This window comes from Notothenia coriiceps, unplaced genomic scaffold, assembly GCF_000735185.1.
Source record: "Notothenia coriiceps isolate Sejong01 unplaced genomic scaffold, NC01 NC01_scaffold00030409, whole genome shotgun sequence".
In the NCBI taxonomy this organism is placed as follows: domain Eukaryota; kingdom Metazoa; phylum Chordata; class Actinopteri; order Perciformes; family Nototheniidae; genus Notothenia; species Notothenia coriiceps.
Window position 1 is genome coordinate 45,311 of NW_011363110.1, and position 13,605 is coordinate 58,915.

The following is a 13,605-nucleotide window of genomic DNA, read 5'->3' on the forward strand; positions in this document are numbered from 1 at the left end:
GCTTTCTAGATATTAATTAATTAATCCTAACCCGTCACCGACTTGAAAAATGAGCATTTATTTAATATTAATCTTGACAGTAAAATGGCAACTTGGAAATATAAAAGGTGCACGGCCGCCATTTTGTTCGAGAATTTCATCTATTTATGTTAATTTAGAAACACCTGATTTATCTTCTGTAAAATGGATTCCATGGATGTATTTCTCGCTCTCGCGAGTATGTCGCAATGAATCAAGAAAATAATCGCCCTCAACGTTTGAAAAAGACCAGTATTCAATGTGGGATGCTCAAAGGATTTTGAGTTAGAGTTTCTTCACACCACATGGTGCCTTTCAAGCTATTGTCCACTGGGAACAAGCACTCGCCCAGGAAATTGGTCCTGTGGCCGCAAAACAGGAAGTGGAACGTCAACAAAACAGGTTGGAAATTGAGGTAAAACATGACCCAAAGCATTCATAGTGGTAACTCCCATTGAATTTTGCAAGCAAATGTGCATAATATACTAAAATGCCGTAAGAAGAGGCCAGTGTATTATAATAAAAAAACTATTATAAATCTGTTTATTTAGACTTGTTTAAAAAAAATTTATTTAATCGCCCACCCGAAATGTATTTTATCTACTTAAGAGTAAAGTTAGAGGTGGTATATATTAAAGTAAATACAGCCGTATGTATTCTTATTTGTTTCTCCAAAAAAACTCAATATTTAGGAGTGTGCGCAATGAGTAATCGGGATATTTAAAAACGGCCCTTCAACTCCAGTTAAGAATGTGGTCCGGACTAAGGTGGTTTAAGTGTTAAAATCTATACAATTGATTTTCATGGTTATTTTAGGAAGTATAAGTAAGGAGTTTCTTAAAGGATTATCCAAAAAAAAGGTTATATTAGGTCCAGGGAGTGACCGAACTAATAATCGCTCTCTTAAGAAATTTAGGGTTGAGGATTAGAGACTAGAGGAGAGAAAGAGGTTGTGATCCCTTAAATGGTACTGGTTAAGAAGAAATTTCGCAGAGGCGAAGATGTGGTTCAGTGAACTACGTCTCACTCCCCCCAAGCCGCGTCGTGAGGCTTTCTCTAGTTAAAAAGCCCGCTTACCCTCTGGGCCAAGGACCCCGGAGGCCTGAGAGGGGTGGTTAGGTTAGACATGTGATAGGCAATCATGATCGTGAGCTAGGACTATGTCATACTTAGGTGCGGAGTACGTTACCCCACATCTACTAGTTAATGAGGAAGATAGGCCTGCTAACTGCCACTGATCTCATAATTAGTCAGACTTTTATAGAAGGAGAAGGAGTACTAGTTATGAACTGATTAAACCCGAAATGGCTCTTAACCTAGGTTTGATGAACTTTACCTGGCTATTAAGTTGTTAGGGCATAGAAGATTGGACTCAGAGTATACTTAGGTTCGAGCAAGTCCCACCGTTTCTCCAGGCTCCGGCTACGGTTAGGTTTTTGTGAAGGGCCCCACCGGATCGCTGCTGCATCCGAACACGATTTGAGTCCGACGGAGAGCGAGACGAACTACCTCATGGTTTGTATAGAGGATCCACAGGAGAACGGCACCCTGCGCACTAGAATGACACCACAGTGTTTCACCGGCCGCTCATGTTCCTGAGCTTAGCATATGACTGAGTCATAAAATATTGAAGGGTGTGTAAATAGACAGAGTAAGTACAGGAGTTGAACAGACATGAGTATTAAGTTTTGAAAGACAGAGACAAGGACGTGGCCTAGCTGTGGTTGTAATGCGGACACCTCCTCTCGACCGCGCTTTGGCTGTATCTGTTTAAAGGCCCGTTTCCTTCGTCACCGCCCAAGGGGGTTCGATTCCGAAAAGGGGTTGGACGGGTTTGGAAAGAAAGGTCAGAATGAAAAAGCTGGGGAGAATAAGTGTTGGTTTAGATTATTTGCTTTAGGCAAAGTATGCCAGAGTAGGTTAGGATTAGTAGGTTCAAACTGAGGGGAAGATGGTTCCATTATATGGATATAAATTTTAGGATTACGGGCAGAATCATTCTGAGCCCGACCTGAGTTAAGTTTAGGGGTCAGATTTAACAAAGCGTACAGGCAGATGTAGAACCTAGCCTGATTGCATACTAAAAAGGTGAGAAGCCATGGACCTCTGTTGTGTGTGTTGTGTGTGCTGTGTGTGTTGTGTTGTGTGTGCTGTTGCACTGTCGTGTGTCTTGTGTGTGTGCTGTGTGTTGCTGTGTATGTGTGCTGTGGTTGTGGCTGCTGTCTTATGTGTCTGTGAGTTGCCTGTGTGTGTTGTGTGTGGTTGTGTTTGTGTTATGTTGTGTGTGTGGGCGCGCGTGTGTGCTGTTGGTGTGTGTGGTTGTGAAACGTTTGTGCCATGCACTGTTATGTGCTGTGTGTTGGTGGTGTGCCTGGTGTTGTGCCTGTGCTTATGTCGGCCTTGTCCCCGGCTGTGTTGCCATGTGTTGGGCGGCCTCGCGTGGTGTCTTGTTGTCGTTGTGTGATATGGATGTGTCGGTGCGTTAAAAAGTATGATCCGGAAAATTAGTTGCAATTTCGTGGCAAGTTGCATATCGCCCTATTGACGTGGTGTGGGAAGTGGGTCGCTATACCTCCTTTATGTCAGACCAGGGCATTCCATTCGTGTCTTCCTGCCTCCATCTAGTGGCGGGGACAGGATGGTCAGTTTGCAGGTACACCTTTTTTCCCTGATCTGAAAGATCCAGTTGCCATGAATTTGTTCCTCCATCAAACCAGCAGACAGTATAATAGGCCTTGGAAAAATTAGTGAATCATAGTGCAAGGTAGTCAGTAGTTTTTTTGTTCTCAAAAATGGAAGTTTTTTTCGGGGAACAAAATAGCTCCTTTAGTATTGTCTGTTTGAACACATCCTCAGTGATGGACCCAGAGATCATCGAGTGTTTCGGCCCATTATCACCAGACGCTCTCAAACCTAGGGTGGCCCCAGCCGGGAATGATCAAGTCCCCGGTGTTGTGTTTGTTTTCTAAATGCTCCCAACTTGGGGAAAGGACAGGTAGGTAGGTCAGGTCAGTGAGCTTTGAGGTGGGTACACACACACACACAGAGAAGAGGAGAGAGAGACACACACGAGAGAGAGAGACACACACACACAAAAGAGAGAGACACACAGACACCAATAGCCCAAAACAGGACCTATCAATTAATGGAAGGAAACCGGATAAATCAATTATGCAACAGCTAGTGGGGCGCTGTCCAATGGAAGATAAATTCACCTCCCTTTTCCACCTGAGAGGCCTGAAATTTAACTTTGAATCTAAATTAAAATAGCTAAAATACAACACACACAGAGAGAGAGAGAGAGAGAGAGAGAGACGAGAGAGAGAGAGAGAGACGAGAGGAGAGAGAGAGAGACGCACAGCACACAAATAGGTCAAACAGGACCTGTCAATAATTGGAGGAACGGATAAAATCAATTATGAACCAGCTTATGGGGGCGCTGTCTAATCGAAAATAAATCCACCTCCCTGTATCCATCTGAGAAGCCTGAACTTAACTTTGAATCTAATTAAAATAGCTAACATACACACACACAGAGAGAGAGAGAGAGAGAGAGAGAGAGAGAGAGAGAGAAAGAGAGAGAGAGCACGCAAGAGAGAGAGAAAAAAAAGGAGACCACACACACACACACACACACACACACGACCCTGAGTGTAACTCTAAATCTAATAAACAAATAGAATGGTAATCTCATTACAGGAGAGAAGTAGTTAAAAGATTATGAGTAACACATAGACAAAAAAATAGGAGAGAGTTAGAAAAAAATGAACTCTCCTGCATTTTTGTCAAGTGCAGTATTCCTAGCTATATTGGGAGTGTATATAACAATAAAAAATTAATAAAAAAATTAATAAAAAAATAATAATAAAAAAATAAAAAAACGATCTATTTAACTACGTTTTTAAACCATGATTTGTCTTAAACCGGTCTAAATTGTTAGAAATTAAAATCAATGTTGATATGGCGTAATTTGAATTAAATACACTATTTGATTTAAATCAGTTTTATTCTGAAAACCGGAAGTTCTCACTATTAGCTTAACACTTTTTATTCTGAAAATTCGTCACTTCCGGTTAGCATTTAGCATCTGGCGGAATCATACGATTTCAAACCTTGAACCAAGGTGAAATGACATGTGATGTTGTACACTGATCAAACTGGGATTAGCACTCATTTATTGACGCTGAATAATGTGTAGCAGGGAATGTTTAAATAACCACAGACGCCAGAATGATGCAATTTAGCTACAGAAAAAGGCAGGAATTGCATTGGACCCGCCCCCCGACGACGCCGGCCAATAGGAGAAGACCTCAGATGACAACAGGAAGAGCAAGCCAAGAATTGATCTCTTCTACCCCCTGACCTGTACTGACCGGTCGTTGAATGTGGAGAGCGCCTCCACTCGCACATTTCATTTTGTACACCACCGCATCTTGTGTAATTAAATGCTGTTAACTTTTATAAGCTTCCCTTGACTCTTTTCAGTCTCTCCTGCCTTCAGGGTTCTAGAATTGCTTTCAATACTCATGAGCAAATAAAAATGTTCATTCAGTATTTATTTAGTATTGTTGTTTTTCAAAATGTATACAAACGGCAGAGTCCCACACTCACAGTGCAATGACTCTTTGTGTACATTGAACATGTCTAACAAATAAATTAAACAAAAAAATAACAATATAAATGTATCAACTAGAGGAAATAAACCAAAAACTAAAATGTTATTGTAATAGATTGTGTTTAAATGTGGGTTAACCCGGCAGATAAGGAACTGTACAAGTTGAATGTCCTCACTGAACAAAAAAGGAACTCTGGGAATGTTTGGTATTTCATTTAAAGAAATGAAATTTAAGTTGTACTGGCTATTACAATGTACTGGCTATTACAATGTTTGGTTAGGGTATATTATTTTAGAGTGCAGTAGGTTAGTACTTGGAAAACACCTTCCCGAATGTTGGAAATCACGGGGATTTTCTTTAAAATACCCAGTTTTGCTTTCTGTTGCTTCATAATACAGACAGTGGAAGGAACCTAGTTTTCCTTCAACTCCATATATGGACAGTCCATGTGTGTCATTAGTTGCGTCATCAGTCCACGCCTGTCGTCGGTGTCTATGTTGCCTTCACGTGTTCCTGAATAAACTCTTACTTATGAGCTACAATGGTAAAGTAGGATTTTTTTATACATTTTCTTTGAGTTTAAAAATATGAAACACCTGAAAGGCTATTAGTCAAATAAACCTGGAGGACTTGATCTACTGTATGGATGTTGAAAAAATATGTTTTAAATGTTCAGTAGCTACGAACCGGTAACGCTGTGATACTGTTGAAGAGACTTTAGAAACATATTTCTAATTCTAAACTGATAATAATTGACACTTAAAGCCTATTTAATGGTTTAAAATTATGTTGAGCTGTCATACAATTTAAAGGAGATGTGAGGTTTTAAATCTAAGCAACATTTGTATGTCGCGCCTTCAAGCTAAGTGAGTCAAAAAAGAAACAACTACGCTATTTATAAAATAATATGTATTTTTTTTTTTTTCAACATCCTATATTTCATATACAACGTCTACATTAATCCTTATTTGATCATATAAAATATAATTACATAGGCTGACCAACTGTGAATACCACCTTTATTTTTAACCAAAATGTTGTATTGTTTCAATCAATATTTAGTACTTTATTTACTCAATCAGCTTTGGCTAGGTATAGCCTACAAAATAATCAAGTTGTAATGTAAAGCCAATAATATTTGTGGTAATTCAGACATTTCCAACGGCACATGAACGCACCATTACTATGCACTTCGTCCGTGAGTCACATTTTTAAGAGGGTTTCCAGGAGGCGCCACCCACTCACGCAATGGAGCAGTAGAAAGCGATATCACATAAAGGAATTCAGGTTAGTTTGCTAGTCAGCCGTTTACACTGAAGTGTGACTCCATCAGGTCGGGTTTACTGGATCTTATTGTGTTCGTTGCTCACATCTCACACTTGTTGAATATGGGATTTATTCTGACCAAGATGCTGTCTGTCTTCGGTGACACAGGTAAGATAAAGTTCATTTCAAACGAGATTTGGTGTCAAGTGTTGTTACTTTTAAAACGCTCTCCAATTGTTTAAGTAGCATATCCTGAAATAATATGTTGAAAATTGACTAAATAACTATAAATAACTATTGTTTTCATGTTGCCTATCACAATAACACAATCATTGGTGGAAAGTCAGTACAGTAACGTTACCTTCTAATATACATGATTCAACTCTTAATTATGATGATATGTTTTTATAGAAAAAGCTACCTTTGAGTCTATAAGGTAATTAAAATAAGCTACACTTTTACGGGTTGCAACATAACAGAGATAGGCCTATGTATTTTAATACGAAATTCATTTTCATAATTCATAATCCTATCCAATTTATTTAGGCCAAAATAAAAGATATCGTTCAGCACTGGTCACTCGTTAATGTTTCTTCTCTTTTATCACTAAACATATTAATGTTCTTTTATTCAGAGTGACTTACAGTAAAAAAAAAAACTGTCAGCAGTTGATACACAGCACATTGCCATGCAGTGACGTAACAACTTTACTTTGAATAACAGACGTATTTCTGTCCTTTATCTTATCTGTGTGTACTTTTTCTCTTGTTTTGCTCTGAAATGAACTATGCAACTCAAGATTAGAAGTCAATCAATCAATCAATGTTTATTTATATAGCCCAATATCACAAATGTTACATTTGTCTCAGTGGACTTCACAGTTTGTACAGAATATCAGTATGAGAAAACGACACCCTCTGTCCTTAGACCCTCACATCGTACAAGGAAAAACTTCCGGAGAAAACCCACAGTTTAAAGGGGAAAATGGGAGAAGCCTCAGGGAGAGCAACAGAGGAGGGATCCCTCTCCCAGGACGGACAGACGTGCAATAGATGCCGTGTGTAAATCGAAAATATAATACATTTTACAGCATAGGTAGTCCAAATGTTTGGAAATGCATAATAAGAAGATGAATCCACGAGGATATCCATCCAGGACTCCTGATCCAAGAAGTGTGTTCTAATGAGAATAAAAACATGTTTGCACTGGGTAAATGTAATCTACTTTTCTTCCCTCAGAGCACAAAGTAATCATTGTGGGTTTGGACAATGCTGGGAAGACAACCATCCTTTATCAGTTGTAAGTGTTTTAGCACAATTTTCCGACATAAATAGTGTCATATAACCATAATATCTGCTGAATATCTGTATTTATAATGTGGTTTTTTTCTCTGCACAAACAGTCTGACAAAAGAAGCTGTGCACACATCACCAACCATCGGTAGCAATGTTGAGGAGATCACCGTACGTAAAACACACTTTTTGGTCTGGGATATCGGAGGACAGGACAACCTTCGAGCAAGCTGGTACTCGTACTACGGCAACACAGAGGTACGGATCACTTCCTGTCTACAGCAGCACAGATAAAGGCTCTGAATCACAATTTACAGTAACAAATCAATCATAAACGTGACATGTTACTGAGGCATTTATACAATGTTTCCCCCCCCTAAAAACACATTGAATCTTGCTTTTGAACAAGAATTGATAATTGACTTGGTATGATATCAGATATCCAAGTCAGAAAAGGAAAGCATTTATTGGCTTGTGTTTGTGTTTGCCCATTAACCTATATTTTTTAATTGAATTTGGGGATAAACCCCTTAATGCCTCATCTTATTTCTAACGGTGGCCCTTAAATAATAAGAATATTTAAAACCAGTCAACAACATAACACAATACACATAAGCGTTCTCCTGCAATGTAGAACACAATAATAAAAAACATTTGTCAAAGTACAGAAAAAGTTACTTTTCACCATTACATAATCACCTATAATATATTACATATGTCTGCAGAAAGTTTGTTGTTCCCCCCTCCTGATAATACAAGCTCTGATAATATGAGGTTTATGACTGTGTTGCTTAAATCTGATTTAATAACTTATCTTTCAGATTGTCATTCTGGTTGTGGACAGCACCGACCGTGAACGTCTCACGCTCACCAAAGAGGAACTGCACCAAATGCTTGCACATGAGGTACAAATCAAGCTGTGTTGACAGATGTTTGTTATTTCATGAGTAACAATCATTATGGTCCAGATGTTACCACAAATCAGTCTTTACATTAGATTAGATTACAGCAGCGCAGAGGTCCTTTGGTTCTGCATTCAACATGTTAACTAGTACAAAAGGTCTTGACATCATATTATATGTAGTAAAGTACTACTTATGCAGAATGGCTATTAGAGTCAGGATAATGTATGTTACTGGATTGGATAATATGTGTCTCTACTGTAGGCTATTTTTATTATATGTACAGCACTTTGGCTCGACCAAAAATCTTTATAAATGTGCTATATAAATAAAACTTGATTTGATTTGATTGATAATATGGATGCATTTTAATGTTCTCATTTTTATTTAATGTTTTATTTCTTTTATTGTCATTTTCCTTTTAGTTTGTTATTTGTGTTCCTTGATGCCTAGCTTTTTTCCTTTCTTAATTTAGTCAGATATATTTTTAATGATGTGTTCAATGATATTCTAATTTAAAACAAAGGTTGAATGAAATTTAAATTACTTTACATGCGGCTTGTGAATTTCCAACCACTGATGATCACATGTTATCTTATCTTAATGTATAATACTACATCCTAATGAATTTTTGTATTACTTATTTGCATTGACAATCTCAATCCACAAGGGAACTTAGACAATCAATTTTATGTGGCAGAGCAGGAAGTTTGAAATGCAGTTCATTATCATAAAGCAGAAAGGAGCAGAAACTTAAAAGAACTCATATACAAGTACCTCAAATTGTACTGAAGTACATTCCGTGACAGCAGCAGGGTTAATACTTGACGTAAAACCCTTTTGTTATTCTGTCTAGATGTCAGAGATACCCACCTGCTTTTAGAGTAACTAATTGTGCAATAGGTAACAAAGCCGTGACACAACGTGACGAGGACGTTTCGGCTCAGACTTTGTGAGTCAGCGTGTTGACATGTGTCTGAATTTTCCGCTGAGGTTTATGTTCTCTGTTCTCAAAAGTTGACGTTGGGTCATATTTGGAATTTCCATTGGAAACACTTCAGCTCTTTAGATACAAATATAGAAAGCAACATTGGTAACCCTTCTGCTTTTTTGTTTTAGGAACTACAGAATGCAGCTCTTCTTATTTTGGCCAACAAACAGGATGTGAAGGGCTCGATGACGGCAACAGAGATCTCGCAGTGCCTCACACTCGACTCCATCTCATCACACCCCTGGCATGTTCAAGCCTGCTGCGCCCTCACAGGGGAAGGGTGAGTCTGCCTAACGTACCTCACACTTTCTCCTCCTTTCTGCTTTCGTTGCTCCTGGAAATGCTTTTGTCAGGAATAACCCATTGGAATGTAGCTTTTCAAGAACACAGAATAATAGGACAATAAGACATCGGTATATACTTCAAATAAAATACATCTTGTAAAAATGTATAAATGTTGAAATAAATGTAGAAGTTGCAGAGAAAAAAACAGTTAACAAAATAAACACAGCAGAAAAAAGTGATGACACAAATGGAACATACATGCAAACAAACATAAATTGTATATCAATTGTTTACAGATAGATTATTTCAAACATAAAAAAGCTTGCTTAGCTAGAGTTAGTCTGAACAACAACATGTGTTTAGAAACATTTCAGCTGTATTCAATATTTCCGTCACTCAAAATGCTTTCTTTCTCTCCGTTCTCTCCCAGTCTACCAGCCAGTCTGGACTGGATGAAGTCTCGGGTTGTTGCAAACTAGAAGAACGCACTCCAATGGATGAAACGTCCTCAATCTGAGCCAACATAGAAAGGCCCTGCAGAGGCCTCAGTATCTGTATATTGACTGTTTTTGGGGCAAAGTCCTCTGAATACGGCATCTGTGATAGAGCCTGCTGCGCCGCGCCACACCTTTACAACCAAGGCTTCAGGGTGGAGGAGCAAAGGAAAACCCTGGGTGATCCTAGAGTCGGTTAATGTTCACCATTATCTATAAATGTGTACTGTTTTTGTACTGTTAAAGAAGTGCTTGGATATATTTTAATATCCATCTTGAGGCAATAAAAGGCAGATTTATTTATGGAACACATTTAAGACACAAAGCAATTCAAAGTGCTTTACATAAAACTTCAAAGCATTAAGACAAAGTGCATACGAAACATACCACGAAATGCATTTCAATACAATTAAAAGCCGTCATTAAAGGGCCAAGAGGATACAAAATAAAACAACCTAAAAACAGGAACAGAATACAACTGTAAATGTAACAGTGCAGTGTGAAGTTATCACATTGAACAAAAGGCAGCGAAACACAGCACAGTCTCCAGGCTTGATCTAAAGACCTCAGGGTTAAAGCGCTCCCAGATATTTGGTCCATAAATCTTCATTGCTGAACTCCAAGTTGTTCTCAGTCGTGGTGACGTAGATGAGAACAACTAGGGAGTGTTAATGTGCATGTCCTAAAGGGACCCGCATAGAGAGGCTCCTTAACCAGATATATCACATTCCTCTTTTCTGTCACAATGGGCTTCTTTCATTTCCATGGGGTTATTTTTAAAAGTATAATCATTAAAGTATCAATAATGTATTCATTACTGGAACTAAACAAGTTTTACCAAATATGTGACAAACTACACAGAGGTTGTAGTCCGGTTTATCCCATATTTTAATGTTATCAAGCTAATCCAGTGCCCTTTTATTCCTCTCGTGCCAACACATTAAGCCTTAAGTGAGACAACCATGATCTCATCTTGACCTTTGATTCTCGTCACCAATTACTTTCTCTTTTAGTTTACATGAACTACTCCTTTTTCAACCTAAATAGTACCTACACTAGTTACAAAACAGCTGCCTAGTATTAAGCCTCTTCCAATGGAAGACTTTTACACAATAACTGTGGTGAAACTTTACAGCACATACCGTACCTCCTGTGGCCAAAGAAAGCCTGCAATATTAGGATACAAGTCTGCCCCTAATGTATACATTGTTATCAAACGCCATTGAACAACAGAACTATTTTGTTAGACATAAACATGTTTAGGAAATTATTTTAAGAAAACAAAGCTCTTGAACTGTATATTACAAATGAGCTGGCTGCTAAATACTATGAGTCGTATTTTTAAAGTATGTATACTGTATTGTGTAATTGCCTTTTTTTAATAAAGAGTATTACAAATATGCAGTGGATGTGTTTTCTATCTTGCAGCAGTGATACTAGACTATGGTCTACTGTAGCATATAAGCTCTATTATATATATCCTTTATTTCACCAGGTACAAAGTGTCATTGAGATAAAAATCTCTTTTTCAAGATCGACCTGGCCAAGAAGGGCAGGATGAACAAAGTTACAACAGATAAAACACAGATAATACAGGCAGACGAATACAGTGGTCGTAAAACACAAATTAAATGGCACATTAGCCAGTCGATATGGAAATAAAATAAACTATTATAAATCATTAAAAACTGGCAACATTTAAAACAACTTCAATTATGGGATATACGACCAAAGGATTCTTGTTCTCTGTCCTTTAAGATGGACTTAAACTCCCCCATAGTGATCAAATCTGAGGGTTTCAGCTCCTTCTGTATATTATTCCATGCAGAAGGGGCAGCATATTTAAAAGCTTTTTTACCCAGTTCTGTTCTCACTTTAGGAACCAACATCTGAATAAAATCTTGGGAGCGCAGGCCATATAGACTTTGTTTTTCACACATATATGTGCAAATATAAGAGGGAACCAGCCCAAGCAGAGATTTATAGAAAACCCAACAAATGGGAAAGTCTGCGTGCAGACAAAGATGGCCAATTAGCAGCAGCATACAAAGTGCAGTGGTGTACACACGATATCCACATCCAGTAACAAAACGTAATGCACAATGGTATCCAAGCTCTTTAGGCACTGGTCAGAGGCATTCATGTAAAGAAGATCACCATAATCCAAAACCGGTAAAAACGTTGCAGAGACCAAATATTTCCGTGTCTGAAAGGAGAAACAGGATTTATTTCTGTTAAAGAAACATAATTTTATTTTTTGCTTTGAAACAACATTTTCAGTTTGTGACTTGAAAGATAAGTTCTGATCAATAATAAAACCTAGATATTTGTATGTAGTGACTCTTTCAATGTCAGTCCCTTGAGCAGTACAAATCTTGGGAAGAATAGAAGTTAACTTTATGCCATTTGAGAATATCATGAGTTTGGATTTGTCTGCATTTAATACTAACTTGAGTTGAGATAAATGGGATTGAATAACATCAAAGGCAGACTGGAGGAAATCAAGACTTTGCTCTATAGAAGAGGATGAACAATAAATAACAGTATCATCTGCATATTATTTTTGTTTGTGCTACACAACTATAGGTCATCTTAAAGAATTCATAATTAGTCTTTAAGAAATGGTAGCTCTCTCTCGAAAGTAGATGACGAGAAAAAAAATTGATAAAAGAGGGGGCATCCGGATTTGAACCGGGGACCTCTTGATCTGCAGTCAAATGCTCTACCACTGAGCTATACCCCCTTGTGCTCAGTAGATGTGGCGTGTTTCTTATTTAAACACTATTGACATCTGAAATAAATATGACTCCGTATAAATCGTGATCGTTCATATTATGTTTACTTTAACGAATTGATTTGTATTGACATTCGCGTCGTAGTCTTTAAATTGTATTTGTTAAAGGTACAAACCTGTCTGACCACGTGGGGGAGAACTGAGCCTAGATTTGTGGCGATGTTCCGAGATTTTGACTTCTTGTCGGAGATCAAAGAATCCACCAAATTGAACGACAAATACGTCGTTTGGTATGTAGCATATGGAGGACAAAGCAAAATAGAAATGTTTCCTGCTCAGACGCCATCGGAATGACGTATTTGACTGTCCCGTCCACAACGTAGTAATTTCACAGAAAACAATAAATACCTTTTAATGAGACAACGCTATGATTAAGGTTTAGTCCGGTTGAGAAACTAAATGGACTTGCTTATGCTTAATTACAGATCATATTTCGGGTTAAATAGGTATTTAGGAAGGGTAAACAGTGGATTGAGTAAATGATGACACCTTGAGTAATTCAGACTTTTCGTTTGTATGATTACAATTAGGCCTAGTCTTAATAGTCAAGATAGGGTAACCCTACACGATGTTCTAAACATGAACAACATTTGAAACTAAAAGTGTGATAGGTCGGTAGCCTACAAAACAACTTGTTGACTAAGAAAGTGGTCAAAACCAATCTAGCGTAGCCTTCATGTTGACACAAAATAATCAAAGGCTAACTAAACATTCAAACTAGTGCTGTCATGTAAAAAGTAGGCTACATTTAAATAAATTAAGTAACTAGAAGCTTTCCTGCTGTAGACTAAATAAGTACAATTTTGCAGTACTTGTAGGTAGGCTACTTGAACTAATTGGTCTAATTTAGGATTTCAATGTTAAGCTACTTTGTAAGCCAACTTTTACTAGGCCTACATCTCAAAGGTAAATAATGAACGTTTTGCTTCACTCCACTTGGGAACTTA

General features: G+C 37.9%; 1 protein-coding gene and 1 non-coding gene across 2 annotated transcripts; one reads left to right on the forward strand and one right to left on the reverse strand.

The window, feature by feature from the left end:
• Positions 1-5,857: 5,857 nt before the first annotated feature.
• Positions 5,858-11,258, forward strand: arl5c (ADP-ribosylation factor-like 5C). The gene is made up of 6 exons (XM_010787436.1): positions 5,858-6,068; positions 7,139-7,199; positions 7,303-7,450; positions 8,014-8,097; positions 9,214-9,365; positions 9,801-11,258. The coding sequence occupies exons 1-6, from the start codon at positions 6,023-6,025 to the stop codon at positions 9,847-9,849; spliced, it is 540 nt and encodes a 179-aa protein (XP_010785738.1). The 5' UTR covers positions 5,858-6,022; the 3' UTR covers positions 9,850-11,258.
• A 1,277-nt stretch (positions 11,259-12,535) lies between these two features.
• trnac-gca (transfer RNA cysteine (anticodon GCA)) lies at positions 12,536-12,607 on the reverse strand. Its single transcript has one exon. It is a non-coding gene; the product is annotated as a tRNA-Cys (tRNA).
• Between the last annotated feature and the right edge of the window lie 998 nt (positions 12,608-13,605).

What these genes read in the sequence shown, in the direction of transcription:
- arl5c (XM_010787436.1), top strand. Translation starts at nt 6,023, where the DNA reads ATGGGATTTATTCTGACCAAGATGCTGTCTGTCTTCGGTGACACAG. An exon ending in GTCTGTCTTCGGTGACACAG is followed by an intron (nt 6,069 to 7,138) that starts GTAAGATAAAGT and finishes TTCTTCCCTCAG; the next exon opens with AGCACAAAGTAATCATTGTG. An exon ending in ACAACCATCCTTTATCAGTT is followed by an intron (nt 7,200 to 7,302) that starts GTAAGTGTTTTA and finishes CTGCACAAACAG; the next exon opens with TCTGACAAAAGAAGCTGTGC.